Raw genomic sequence first — 15,551 nt, 5'->3', positions numbered from 1 at the left:
AGTCTTGTATATTTCTAAATCTTCCCACCAACCAGAGGAGGCAAACACCACCATGCAGAATTCCTCACATAACAGGAAGAAAACTGTCTCTTGCCTCCCCCAACTACAAAAGAGGGCCTTCTATTTTCATTATGTGTGGGATTCCACACTGAGGTGTTTGGATCTGACTGGTGGGAAGGCTTGGAAGAACCACTATCTGTGGGGAGACAATGACAGTTCTGGCTATCCAGCAATACAGGCTTATGGGGCTGAGGTAAGTAGGACACTTTGCCCAGGACCCCCTCAAACCTGGATCAGGTCTTCTTAACTGAAACTAGGAATGAGGGCTTTAAGTCCGTCATCAGCTGCAAAACTGAATGTCAGAAGCATTTCACAGAGTAGGGTTGAAGCCCACAAAAGCATATATGTTGTATTAGTCTTTTAGGTGCCACAAAATCCTGTTGCTTTGGCTGCAACAGATTACACAATTCCAGCCTCAACGTTTTTATATTTTAAAATATGACCTGCATTCGGTATCAGATACTTAGTTAAGTGTACTGTATTTAAATAAGTAACTTTTCCTGGCCTAACCTCTCTCTCCTATACCTGACAGAAAATGCTTTCAGCCACGTTTTAATTGCCAGCAAAATGGATTTACTTCTCCTCATACAGCTGATATCCATAAAGTAGGTTTGGAGAGGAGTTATTATAGAGACAACAGTGTCACAGTTGTGTCTAGGTGTAGCTAGTGTAAGTCCAGGTGGACTATACTCAAACTACAACATAGAGCAGTTGTAGGGAGCTTTAATCCTTTGTTCTCTTCTATGGTCCCCTTACAGATTCTGGGCCCTTGCAATTGTATTGCTTAAAAAGTAACCTCTTAGTAGAAATGGAAGACTTTTTGGCAATAAAAAGCAGAAGTACATAGAGCCCAAACTGGACTGGGACCACATCAGGGAGCAAAGTGTTAAAAGTCCACTTACTTTCAGGAGCATAAATAGAGTGGTGCAGGCATGTGAGCCTCACCAGGAGACACCCTAACAGGGGGTGATATCACTGCTCATCAAACATTTGTATGCATGCATTGCGCTGTGCTGCCATTAGGAACAATGGAACTTCAATGGCAGCGAGTGCACATGGGTGGGCCGCTATTAGGGACAGCCCCCATTGTGCCCAGTAGCAGCGCACGCATGCGGCTGCACCTCATTAGAGACAACAAGACTCATCCCTAATGGAAGTGCAGCTGTGCACACATGCTACTACTGGGGACAATGGGGGTTGTCCCTAATGGCGGTGCAGCCACATGCACATGCTGCCATTGGGGACAACACAGCCTTGCTGTCTGCAGATGGTTGAATCCACAAATGGCAAGTCCACAGGAGGGCAGGAGGGCGGCCAGGCGGGCGGGCAGGCAGGCAGCTACATCCTTTTCAGTGAAACTCTTCTGAATGCATCATCAAAAAGGAGGTTGCTGCTCAACAAAACAGCCTAACTGAATTACACCCAAAGCAAATAACCCTAGCCTTTCTGTTAAATGTAAATTAGCTTTTCAAAAGAGTTATGGAACTCCATAAATACACAAACAGCTCAGGCTGCAGTCTCAGGATGCAATCAAACATTCGTATAAAACAAGTTTCAACATGTATGGCTGTTACTGAATGAGAGCTTGCCACTCACAAGACTAGAACTTTGTCACACCATTTACTCAAAATCACAGGGCAGTCTTTGCTGGGGAGTGGGGTGTGTGTAAGGAAATCATGCATTGCAGGAAGCAGGCAAGCCAGCCATCCTCCAAACAAAAGCAAGCTTTGTTTTTCCATTATGTCATGAATCCTAATTAGAAGCAATGATATTCATTGTTGGTTCAGATTGGCTTGTTTGCATAGTTGCAAGTTCTTAATGAGGTCTTAAATGTAACTAGGAAAATATAAGATCATCCTGGTCCCACATAATGAGAGGCAGATTAGATAAAAACAGTATCTTTCTTCTACTGGATTGAATTATTGGTGGAAAGGCCATAGAGAAATGTGGCTTTCAAAAAAAGGAGGAAAGGATTGATACAAAATAACCCCCTCCACTCCCCAAAAGTTGCATCATTATAAGTTAGGTGAGTTAATTAAAACCACTGGCTCAGAAACAAAATGTAAGATCCAGAATAAAAGAAGGGGATGGAGGTTGAGGAAAACTACCAACAGAAATGTGACAAGAGCTAAAGTCCAAACTGCACATTACATTAGCAATGTCTAGATAGAACATAGCATGTTTAGGTATATGGCCACATCCATTTCTTTAAAAAAAGCAGTTGTGGGGAATGAATTCAGCTCTTTGCCCTGTGCTTCCCTCCTGCTCAAAATCACAACCCCAGTTGCTCTCTGCCCCAAACATGCTATCTACTACTGTCCCTTTCCATAACAGAAAAAAGAAGAGAAGTAATCTTCTATCATCCCACTTTTCAACTGGTTTTAAAATGTTCCAGTCTTTCTCCCCACTTTGTCCTCTGCTTACATCAATTGCTGCAAACTTAATTCAAAGCAAAAAAGTAATTTAATGTCACCTCAAGAGGAGAAAGCCAAATTTTGTCCTTCCCTGTGGACTCAAGCAAAAGCAAACCGCTGCAATTTCTCCTAGCCTGATTACATGCTGATGTTGTCTGTCCACCTGTGTTCCAGTTTTCATCTGTGAAGTACCAAGGTGTATAGCTTATGTGATTTTTTGTTTTGTTTGTATGATGTGAGGGAAAGTGTTAATACCTCTCTGACTGCATCTTAGCCCCACTCCCAGATCAGAAGAACCCACAGCTTTTTATCAGAAGAAGGGAAGAGGCCTATTGCTTACATGAGAACAGAGCCCTACAATATGAAGCATTTCTCCTACATTTCTTGTGAAATACCATAGCATTGAGTCAGAGAGTCAGTTCAAAGTTACATTGAACCAGATCTGAAAACTGGAGAATGTATCAATGAGATGTGCTGTATCATAGGCCTTGAACTAAAACTGAAAGACTGCGTGATATTTACAGCAGATCATCCGTGGGCAATTGTACAACACTCAACTATACAGGCAACCTGTCGGTCACAAAGCAATCTCTTTGTGTCTGAACACATTCATAAGAGTGTTCTAAACATAATCCTGCATACATATTTTGATTTTCTTTTTCTCCTTAGTTCATGACCAAAGGAATTATTTCAAACAGGAACAGAAATGAAATGGAAGTGTTTTTATAGCTATTTGTAACAAGTGTTCTCACTTGGGGTAAGGGAATCTTTTTTTTAGTCCAGAACTGAATTTCCAATTTGAGAAGCATGTCAGAGGCCCTGTTCGAGCACCAGATGGGACTAAGAGCAGAAGCTGGGGCCAAGAAGATAGTGAGTGGGGACAAATGTAATTCTTATCTATTTGGAGAATTTGACACCAGGCATGCGAAGCCCAGCTCAGTTTTAAACATGTCTCAAAAGTAAGGTCCAATGCCTTCAAAGCACTGCTCAGTTCCATGCATCAGGTCCCCTGTCCACAAACCTCAGCTCAGTTCCATGCATGGTATTTACAGTTTAAATGCCCCCTTATCTCCTCTCACTTATTACAAAGTACAGTGGTCCCTTCCCTTAATAGGAGGATCCATTCTGGACCCCCCCCCTCCTTAAGGGAAATTCTGCGTATGCTCAAGCCCCATTAAAGCCAATGGGGCTTGTGCCCATGGCAGCCCATGTGCCATTACTGTTTCCGGCACACAGCACTGCTTCTTCTGGCATGTCTTCGAGCATATGCAGGGAGCCGTGTAAGCCACACCCGCATATGACACGAGCGCACTGTAATAAGAACTGAAAAAACTCACTGGGCATGAGGCAGTGGTTCCATATCATCAAACAGAGGGGGATATTATATTTCAGTTCTCACATGTAGGTCCTTTGGGAAGTGTTTACTCTAACCAGCCAGGACTAGATTGGCAACAGTTACCTTGATGACTTTTTCATCTGCTGCCCCCAAACTGTGGAATGACCTGCCAGAAGAAATACGACAGCTGAAAATGCTGAGTGCGTTTAAAACAGCACTAAAGGCATTATCTCTTCTGGCAGGCATATCCAGTCAACTTTAAATCATGACTTTATAACTCTTATGAATGTATTTTAATGATTTTATAGTGTTTTATTTTAACTGTGGGTTTTTGTATTTTTTAATTGTGTTTTGTATTTTAATATGCTGTACCCTGCTACAAGCCTTGAGGAGAGGCATAAAAGAAATAAAATTCATAATCATCACCACCACCACATGGGCCTCATTCTCCCCGCCATCGTGTTAGTATCCATTTTCTCTTACTAACTGGTTTGGGAGCTTTCCTTATTGCATGCACAACAGGGGCTATTTATTAAAGTGTAAAATAATTTTAAAAACCAAACAATAAAGAATCCCCTGAACCAATTAATTATCAAATGCCTTTTGAAATAATAAGGGTTTTGCCTAGTGGCACAGAGAGAGCTATGGAAGAAAATTTCACAGTCTGGGGGCAGGGACCATGAAGGCTCTCTCCTGTGTCCTCACCAAATAGCCCTGCAATGGTGGAACTGAGAGAAAACCCTCTTCTGCAGCTCTTGAGACACTGGTAAATTCATATGGGTGGATATGGTCTTTCAAATAGTGTGTATTTACTACACATACAAGGTACCAGATCCCATCTGATCTTGGAAGCTAAGCAGAGTCAGCCCTGGTTAATACTTGGATGGCAGACTGTCATCAAATACCAGGTGTGGCTATATTTCAAAGCAAGGAACTTGCAAGACCACTTCGATGTACTCTTTGCCTGTGAAATCCATACAGTAATCATAAACCAGTAAGCATTTTGAAGACACAAACATTCACACTATACATACAGTACACAATTATCATTCAAGGCATGGCACAAAGATAAATGAACAATATTGTCAGGGGAAGAGATATGTGGGCACAGCCTACTAAGTAAAGCAAGAGCAGGATCCCCATGTGACCCTCTCCTCCCATGTAGATCCCTTTATTTTCCTTAAATGTCCCACTACCCAGTCCTAAATGATCACTTTTGGTCAACTGAGCCTTTTTAATACCTAAAATATCAACATGAAAATGGTAAATTCTGAAATCGTGTCATTGGCCATTTAAAAACTACTTCAGCCTCATTCTCTGCTCTTAAAAAGCCCCGATCAGCCTCTTTTAGAAATAGAAAGTAGCCTGCTGGTCAGTTCCAGGTTTGTTTGGTTTTTTTGAAATGGCTATTAAAATCACTTTTTTAAAAAAAGGACAAGCCACGCACAAGGAAAACAACTCTTCATAAGTAACAGATACGAACAACATAAAATGTTAATCCTTGCTCATCCCATTAATACTGGTGTCATTATAACAATCAATTATTATCCAGAAATTGCTGTTAAGTCTACCAAATTAGGGGCAACAAATTAATTTTTAATTAATTGCATCCAAGCTCTGCTTTTAGTTGAATTACATTATGGTTTCTTTCTACCATGGACAATGCTGAAGGCACTGATATCAAAATATATCCGGAAAGCAATTTATTTCAAAACTTATTGATCAAATTCAGTCAGAAGTACAGCTAGAATAGAAAGTGGCTTCTAGTTCTATTACAAAATTTGTGGTTTCCCTGTTTAAAGCTAATCACACTTCACTGAAGTTTTCTTCCACGGGTATCTCAAGTTTGGGGGAGCAACTTGCCCAATATTAGGAAGCGGGAAATCTTTAGAACTTTGGCAGCCTCAGTACAAAATTTTACACAAGGTTCATTAAATCTATCTGTCTATCCATCCAGATACTACACAGATACAAGGACTTCTATAGCACATATCAGTTAGACACAAATAATTAGTGACTGTTTCGGCTATTTAAGCTGTAGCTTAATTACACAGGTACAGAAGCCTAAAAATAGCTTGATTTTTTTTTTCATCTGGGTACTTTTTAAGGACCCAACTAGATCTAACTTTAGTTCTTGTGGTCAGCAATGATGTTTGCTATAATTTATGTACAATGTGTTTCCACTCATTCATGTTACCATTTTCACTGGTGCTGCAGAAAGGGGTAAGGAGGCAAAGAGAGGAGAGTCAATTCTTCCTGACATGATGGAGGGGGGGGGTGCTGATAATGAAGCACCACATCAGTGGAACTTGCAGCACCCTTACTGCCTATTAACTTTTTTAAAAACAGCAAACAGTCAAACCATCAAACCCCTACGTTTACTAACTACATGGCTAAAGTAACATCTGTTTTAGCCCAAAGATGCTGCCTTGGCAAATTATGTATTGCACCCTCAGCATTTCTTCTATGTCAAAAATAGTCAATTCTTTGAAGAAAAATTGCCTTTGTGTATCAACAAGAACTTCTAAATAAGAACTAATTCCTAAAGTGTTTTCATGTACAAAGGTCCCTCCTGAAGTAAACAAATGATCACAGTGCTTCTTTTCTGATTTCCTAGGAACTGACATAAGCATTCCATTTTGTTAAAAATGAAAGTCAACATTATGCATGAAGCATTATGTAGAATAAGACAGATTAATGAAAAATAATTAAAATTTCTTTCCATATAATAGATACTATTCCTCTTTCCTTAATCTAGACCAGTTAGAGTCCAGGTTATGATGCTAATTCAGCTAAAGTAGGTTGTGCCATAACCCCTTTTCAACCATCCAGAACTAGGGATAATGAATAGAGGAGGCAAAAGGAGAAATCAACTTCCTTCTCTCCACCTACAAACAGTTATTAGAAGAACATCTGAAGCAGCCTTCTCACTGCAGTAGCTTAAGACATGTCATAGCACTCCAGACTGATGGCCATGGTAGCTGGGGCTGATGGCAGGAGATATCTAAAATATCTGGAAGGCACCTGATTGGGAAACACTTACCTAAAGAAAATTTCCACATGTACTTTTAGAGGTTCTCTACACAATAGTAGGATTGGCCTTCCAATTATGTGTAATGAGATGGCTGTCTTAGGCTCGATTTAAATGGGCCTTTGCACCGCCCCCGTCACGTGCTAGGGGTTGGCCGAGGATGTAGCGTCCATACCGGCCTCACCCCTAGCACGTGATGGGAGTGTCAAAATGGCGGCGCCCTGTACACACGGGCACCACAATTTTGATGCAACGGACGCATAGCATCTGCACGCCCCGGCACCTTTGTGATGCCGCAAGTGTGCCATTGGCGCCTTGCAGCGTCACAAAGTCACCACAAGAAGAACCCGCTTTTGTGGGTTCTTTTTGTTCCGCGATGGAGCAGCGCAGTTTGTCTGCTGCGGCTCCCTCATGGAGCAAACCAGGGCAGCGGGAGACCACCCTTTTTGCGCAGTCTATATCCTGCCTTAGTGACCCAACACCAAATTTAGTGCCCTCCTTGTGAGATAGAACTGCTCCTCCTCTACAAAACTTTCCAAACCAAGCTATCTCTAAATGTCTGCCTCTGAGATGTACTCAGAATTAGGCACTGTAGACAGATTGGTCTGAAAAATAATCTACAGTACTCTGTAGTATAAGCATTAGGCAATTTTCTACATTACTCTGCATACAAGGTCTGAAGATATCTCAGAGCCAAACCTTTAGGAAGTAGCTGGCTATATGAAGAATCACAGTTGCTATTTGTCGCATATTCTCCAACATTTCAAAAATAAAACCTGGGACACATTTGGCCAAGCAACATCAGAATGTGATCAAGATGGCAAAATTTATTAGTGAGGAAGGATATATATAGTAGGAGAGGGTGCTACAGTTTGCTCTTGTCTAAGTCAGATTTTAAGGTTTGTATAGACTTTTTAATACACTTTAACTTTTATTGCATAATTATTTTAACTTTTAAAATTGTTTAACTGTTTCTTAAATTTTATATTTATACATTGTTAATGATTTTGTACTGTTTTTACATTGTATTGTTTTAAACTTGCTGTTTACCATCTTGAGTCCCTATATGGGGAGAAAGATGGGATATAAGTAAATAAAAGCAATAGTAGTATGACTAGACATTCATGTCAAGGGGAAACCTTTACCTTTTATGTAGTAGTAGTAATAGTAATCTACTGAAAAGGTCAAGATTCTGCTCCCTCTTCTCCTCGCCCCTGTGCTGAGTTATCTAAGTGTGAATTAATTTTGAACTTTGAACTCAGTTTGCAGCAACTGAAGTAAGCTAAGGATAAACGGGGATGGTGGGAGGAGGAATAGCAACTGCGGCATTTTAAAAGCAGCTGAAAAAGATGAAAGTGGATTAATCAAGGTTGTCCTTGTCAAATTGGGGCAGATGGAAGGTATGTTTCTTCTGAACAACACCATTCAACACAAAAATCTTTTAAATCTTTGGTGTCAGGAGTAGCAACAGCACAACGAGGGCAGCATTTTACTTCCCATTTCAGGTGGTAGGACAGTTTGCTCCCCTCCCCAGATGTTTAGAGCACCTGCAAAAAACAACAACCATGTCTCCCATCCATGTGCTTTGTACATCCAGCACACCAACATGCACATAGCCAGGTTCCCTATAAATATTCTCATGGAAGTGTGCAGGTTGGGAGCAGAAATTACTGCCATGACGCTACCCTCCTTCCACATGAATTATTTTGAATACCTGAAGAGGGCTTTTGTTCTGCTGAACTCAATGGATCACGTTAACCTTGACTAACGTAACCCTTCCTTTCAACAGAGCTGAGAAACAACGTCAGCTGGATTGGAGCCAATGTACAAGCTACTGCTAAATGTAAATCAACATGCCTGCAATTATATATTAGCATATTTCATTGCTTTATTTCAGCTGTCTGGGTCATTGATTCAGAGCTTAAAGACCCTGGCTGAGAAGCATGGCATTATATATATAAGGGCCATGAACCAGAAGTGTTCATTTAAAACTTAATCTCTGCTAATACACAAAAGCCTTTAAGTATTTTAAATACTTTCCCTTCATTTCATAGATACGCTTTGTGTGTGCTGCCTTATGTTTCACTTTTTGTTGAAGGTTTGCCAGCTACAGTATTTATGTATTTATGTGCATACAGAAGGGTTTCTCTTCCTTAGGGTTATCTTCTGTTTTTTAAACACAGCATAGCAAACACACTTCATCAGTAGGCTGTGACATGCCCTTCTCCCTCCACGCCCCAAAGTAAATGAAAGAGCAATCCTGTACTTGAGTTCTGCCAGGATGGAAACTGGCAGAAGTTACACTATGCTAGCAGAACATGAAATGCATAGCTGGAGTGAAATATAACCCAGATCCATAGGGGGAACCCCTGGTAGGCAGGTGAAATAACTACAGTGGAGCTGACACAATACAGTTGAGGCCAGATACATCAATCTGTACAAGCGAACTGTGGCAAGAGGGGAGAGACGAGAAGGAGTTGCAGCAGTGATGCTCTGGAGCAGTGGTTCCCAAACCTTAGTCCTCTAGATTTTTTGGACCACTAAGGGGGAAGTGGGGTATAGAGTAAGGTCCAAAACACACTGCAGAAATAATCCAGTTTGAGATCACTTTAACTGCCCTGGCTCAGTGCTAGGGAATCCTGGGAATTATAGTTTATTGTGGCCCCAGAGCTTTCTTCAGAGAAGGCTCAATGTCTCACAAAATTACAGTTCCCAGAATTCCCTAGCACTGAGCCCTGGCAGTTAAAGCAATCTCAAACTGGATTACTTCTGCAGTGTGTTTTGGACCATAGTTAACAAAGCTTCCACTTGGTTTCTAACAGCAACTCTAAAGAAGTGCTGGCTCACAACACATGTTTCTGTCTAGTGTAACCTAATACCTTTTCCTGGGCAAGATTAGTTAATATTTGTGGAGTAACATATTTAGAGATTGTAGCCTGGGGGCCTTGTATTAAATATAAGTAAAACAGGAACATTTCAAACAAAAACAAAAGCAAAAACACTGCATTTACTGTGTGATTTGGGGACTGAGCCAAAGCAACTAAGATAAGCAGCAGATAAAATCTTTTATTCTAACTTTCCTGAAGTAAGTACAGTTATTACATACCCTTCCGCACATATGGAAAGACCATTAATTTGCTCATTTTCATTTATTAATATATACAAATTTTCCATCCTCCCTCCCCAAACAAAAGGTTAGCACAGTGTTATATGTTACTTCCCTTGATCCTTTGTATAGAATAACAGTCACACTTACCGTGCATTTGTTTGGCTTCTCTCCCGAATGCACTCTCATGTGAATCAGAAGTTTATAACGAGCATTAAATGGCTTGTATCTTCGAATGCACCCAGCCCAGAAACAAGTGAAATCCTCTCCTTTCCTCTGGTCTATATGAATTTTCTCTATATGCCGTACAAGTTCCTCTTGCTGATCATAGGTAGCACTGCAGTCTATCCAACGACAACAGTGTTTCCCATTAAAATCATCCAGTTCACCATCCTCATCTAAGAGAGAACCTTGGATGGATGGTGGCAAGGAAAGCTGGTGGGAATTGTTTATGAGATCATGCTGATGTGCATGGTATGGAGGTGGTGGACCATGTGGCAGAGGAAGAACAGGAGTAACCAATGGAGAAGCAGAGGACATGTCATTGGTATTTCCAGAAAAACCATCAATATGTCCACTCTTTAATATACTCACAGACTGGCTGTCTAGAAGAGACATACCTTGTTGAACCACCATGTTGTTTGTGACTGCTGGCTGCAAGATGTTTTGTTCCAACTGTTGCATGCGCTGGAATTCAGTACTTCCATTTTCACTGTACCCTGGGAGGTTGACACTGCCATTAGCCACTAGTAGTCTTTTTTGAGGATTTGGAACAGAACACGTCTGGGGAATACAACTTCCTCTTATTCCCAAGAAATGCCCATAAACCTCAGGTTGAGGGGAGAGGTTTGATGGAGAGGTCCTTGAACTGTTTATATAAGCAACAAGAGAAGTAGGAGATGTACGGATAATTGTATTGAAGTCAATCCCAATGCCATCAGACAAAGGGGACAGGGAGAGTGCCCTCTTTTTGGCTGAATGAGACCTCACTGAAGAATGGTGAGGGCTAGAATAAGCTGAGTGATTGTTCTCCACACCAAACAAGTAAGCTGGTAATGAGCTAGAAATGTTGTTGGACGTGGACATCCCGGATGTGATGCTTGTTACATCACCCAACTCACTGCTGTTTTGGGAGCCTGGGTTGGAAGGAAGGGAAGGGAAAATCCTGTAACCATGAAACCACTCTTGTTTGACACTTTGTACTGATTGGCTTTCTGAAAGGCTTAAGGTTGTGGATGCCAAAGATTCCCGTGACATCAGGGATCTGCAGTAAAGACAAGCAAGAATGCAGTTTTAGCACCTTAAAGACTAGCTCTTGGTAATTATATTAAGCAGCTGGCTTACTGACACACTCAGATCTCAGCCACCGACACTTGATAATTAAAATTTACTTTCTAAATGTTAGCATTTGGCTTTTAATATTTAAATTTTATGTGCTGAGTTATTATATACATGGATGCAAACAATATTAGGTGGAATCCAGCACTCCACTAGTGTAAGAAAACCCACAGAAGGAAAACTGCCCTTTAATTTCACTGCAGCCCCCAGTATATAACACCTTGAGCCTCTTCTGGCAATTACAAAGCCCACAGAAAAAGGCAAGGATGTGGGGCAGGCAGCTGAAGCAGCAATGGAAAATTATAAGAAACCAGGAAGCTTGTTTTCAATCTGGATTGCATACTACCCACTCAATATAAGACACAATCCATTAATAAGATAGTCAATGTATATCAACGTTCACTTAAAAGTTTTCATAACATATTGTTATTACCATTAATAACTCCTGCATACTGGGAATAATCTTAAAGAAGACATATTGAACATCAGCATCTATAAATCATGCATGTCCTACAAAGGTAAAGGTTTCCCCTTGACATGAATGTCTCTTCATAACTGACTGTAAGGCGCAGTGCCCATCTCCATTACTAAGCCAAAGAGCCAGCATTGTCTGAAGATGACTCCAGCTGTCATGTGGCCAGGATGACTGCACTGAACGCTGTTACCTTCCCACTGAAGTGGTACCTATTTATCTACTTGCATTTTTACATGCTTTCGAACTGCTAGGTTGAGAAAAGCTGGGACTAGTGACAGGAGCTCACCCCATTGTGCAGCACTCAGGCCTCAAAGTGCCAACTTTCCAATCTTTTGATCGTCAGAACAGACGCCTTAACCACTAAGCCACCACATCCCTACGGAACTAAGAAAGATGTCTCAATGACAGGATTTGGATTTTCGTTGCGTTCTGAACTATGGTTTCTACTCTAAACTACCTATAGGATGATGGACCATTTTAAAAAGGGTACAAATCACACAGCTTAAGGGCAAATAGTAGCCCCTGAAGGTCCCAAAGACTTTTGTCCCTTCCAGCCCTGCATCAAACTCTGAATTTAAATATATATACACACACTCTTTTTCAGGAAAAAACAAACCTCCAGAAGGCCATTTTGCTTATGAATGTGATTTTGTCTCTCCCCTACCCAAAAGCAGAAAGAAAAAGAATCTAAATGTGATTGAAAATTACTTCTGTGTGCCCAAAATATCATTTCCTGTCACCACCAGGCATGTCCAGTGTGGCCTGCCAAAGATCCAGAAGATCCAAGCATGGTTCTCCAATCCCTGATGGATTCCCACTTTTTTCTAAAGTGAATGATGCAAAAGTCTGCTCTAGCATGAAAACTAAACAGAAGAAATGTAATTCAAGACCTTGTATCAGATGGAGGTATATTTAGGTTTGCAGCATTCATAGCTCTCTGTAAGCTAGGACTGATTTGGTTGCATGCTGATGAGACCTGTTGCACAGCAGGAGACAGTGGTCCTAGTCTCTGAACCATCATTGGACTGCTGGTGACTATTAAGTTCTTGCAGCTGCTTTTTCCAATGGACTTGCACCGAGGACCACAGGCAACAGCCCCTAAAAACAGAGGAATCTGTTAAATCTTTCAGTCATGTTTTTCATATGTGCACATAGTTTCACAGAATTATTCTCGGGAAAGTTTATGAACTAGTTAACCCACACCATTTCTTGGTACGTTGAGAAAAAACTTTTAAGTTATTTACACCTTGTTTCATTATAGTTACTGTACTCTGAGCGGGAGAGAATGAGAGAAAAAGAGAAAACATGTGAAAGGAACTGTGAATCAAAAATAGAAAGCAAAGAGGTTGATTTTAAAATGGAGAACAATGCAGAATGAATTGGAATACCTATTTGATTGATTTAGCAAGTTCAATACTTTAACAATACATGAATTAAATAATACTTTTTGATCAGTTTTGCAGATCTCATTTCTACTTTCATTCTACCTAAAAGGATTTGCTTTTGAGAAAGGCTTGGAGTTACAAATCCAAATACTGAAATTTTAAATGATTTATTTATACAGAGTTCATGAGTTAACATTCATGTAACTTAAAAATTAATGAAATGAATATTTACAATATGAGTAACAATATAAAGACTAAAAATGTCCCCCTCCAGTTTATGGTTCTGAGAACAATGTAAGTTCTATATATTTTAAACATATTTTGCAGTTATAGAAATAATTGCTATTTGCTCTTTTAATGTCATATTTGCCCATAAACTACAGGAAATTCATGAATTCAACAAGAAATTCAACAGTGGACAAAACAGTAATTTCAGATATCATGGATGAAACACACAAGTCATGCTATAAAGCTTGCATATATGCATGACAAACACACACAAGCATGGAAGACTTGATGTTCTTGATCATAAGAAAAACAGACCATCACAATTTCAATACGGGTGTTTAATGTTAAATTACAAAGCAAAAGGTATCCCATCCTCGGTACTCACACTAAAAGCATTACAGTCTATCAGTGTAGTTTTATTGCAGTAATTTGTGGAAAATAATTTATCAAAGTGCAAAATGTAATGCAGTACAAAACTAGAGAATGGCAATTACTTCCCTAGTAAACTGGTTTAATACTTTATAATTTTCTGACAGATAAAGATTCTAGGCAAATACTTTAAAACCCCTCTTAGTGTACAACAATTTTGAAATACTATGGTGACACCAATGGACCATTAAAATTAGTCTTTGTAGAGATCGTGCATTTATGGAAAACTAATTTGATAACACAATACTAAATATAAACATCATCCATGAAAATACTCTCCCAGTACTACCATGTCTGAACAATATCAAGGCACATGTGTGTAGCCACCATACCTTTCTACTGCAGGAAACATCTGGACATAACCCAGAATATTTTGGGGCAGTGATTCTCAAGTCTTTGGCCCTTACGATGTTTCGTCTCCCAGGGTACCTGACCATTATGTCTCATGGTGTCTGGGGCTTCTGAGAGTCCAGAATCAGAGACTAAGAACCAGTATCAGAAGTCAGAGGAAGCACTTCCTTCTGTTAAAACCCACTTTCACAACTAAAATGATCCACCAGAGCCCTGCCCTAGTTTCCAATGTAGTTCTCACTGCCTCTTTGATGGAATCTCCTCCTTGAAGAAATTCATCAAGATAATTTCCTTTAGACACTTAGGCTAAATCTGTACTTCAGAATTAATGCAGTTTGACACAGCTTTAACTGCCATGGCTCAATGCTGTGGTATTCTGGGATCTGTAGCTTTGTGAGATATTTAGCCTTCTCTGTCAGAAAGTGCCAGTGCCACAACAATATCAAATCCCAGGATTCCACAGCATGTAGCCATAGCAGTTTAAATCAGTGTCAAACTGCATTATTTTTGCAGCACACAATCAACTTTAGGACAAGTGGAGATTTTTTGCTGATTTACAATGGTAGTTTTTATGCTGCTGTTTTCACTTTGAATGCCATGGTGCCTTTAATCCTTATTAATGAAGCCAATCTTAATATTTATCTTCTCTTTTACTGTATACTGAATAGGTAATAAGGAACTAACAAATCAAAGGGTAGTATGGGCTGTGAAGTCGAAGGCTTTCATGGCCGGCATCCATAGATTTTTGTGGGTTTTTTAGACTATGTGGCCATGTTCTAGAAGTGTTTATTCCTGATGTTTCGCCAGCATCTGTGGCTGCCATCTTCAGAAATTCTCTGAAGATGCCAGCCACAGATGCTGGTGAAATGTCAGGAATAAACTCTTCTAGAACATGGCCACATAGCCCGGAAAACCCACAAAAAACTGTAGTATGGGCTCATTTCAACTTACATTTAAACCAATTTGCGATTGGCCTTCGTTCCATGTTGGTAAATTGATTCCAAAAGGTCCATTGCTCCCACTATGAAAGTGGATCTTTTAATTGTCCCCTTGTAATCGCTTCATTTTTGGCATGATTGTCATCCCCACAAGTTTGTGCTGCTTTAAAATGCATGTCAGTCATCAGTGATGTAAGTGGCAATCCATGCAGCCCGACTTGGGAACTCTCTTTCTCTCTCTCTCTCTCTCTCTCTCTATATATATATATATACAGGGGTACCCCGGGTTACGAATTTAATTCGTTCCGCCGCCACGTTCGTAACCCGAAAAGCTTTCGCAAGCCGAAAACCCATAGGCGCTAATGGGGAAAAGCCGCGATTTGGTGCGAAAAAGCGCCGAAAAGCACCAAAATTTCTTTCGGGTTACGAAAGAAATTTTGGTGCTTTTCGGCGCTTTTTC

General features: G+C 40.3%; 1 protein-coding gene across 1 annotated transcript in view; it reads right to left on the bottom strand.

Moving 5' to 3' along the window:
* Nucleotides 1-15,551, bottom strand: part of GLIS3 (GLIS family zinc finger 3) — a 203,759-nt gene that overhangs the window by 126,620 nt on the left and 61,588 nt on the right. The window contains exons 4-5 of the mRNA XM_042455475.1: nt 12,651-12,858; nt 10,098-11,211 (exon numbers count right to left, since the gene is read on the bottom strand). Coding sequence (XP_042311409.1) covers nt 10,098-11,211; nt 12,651-12,858 — 1,322 coding nt within the window. The remainder of the gene's footprint in view (nt 1-10,097; nt 11,212-12,650; nt 12,859-15,551) is intronic.

This window comes from Sceloporus undulatus, chromosome 2 (genome assembly GCF_019175285.1).
Source record: "Sceloporus undulatus isolate JIND9_A2432 ecotype Alabama chromosome 2, SceUnd_v1.1, whole genome shotgun sequence".
In the NCBI taxonomy this organism is placed as follows: Eukaryota; Metazoa; Chordata; class Lepidosauria; order Squamata; family Phrynosomatidae; genus Sceloporus; species Sceloporus undulatus.
The sequence above is the reverse complement of the archived record's forward strand: the minus strand, read 5'-3'. Positions and strand labels throughout refer to the sequence as shown.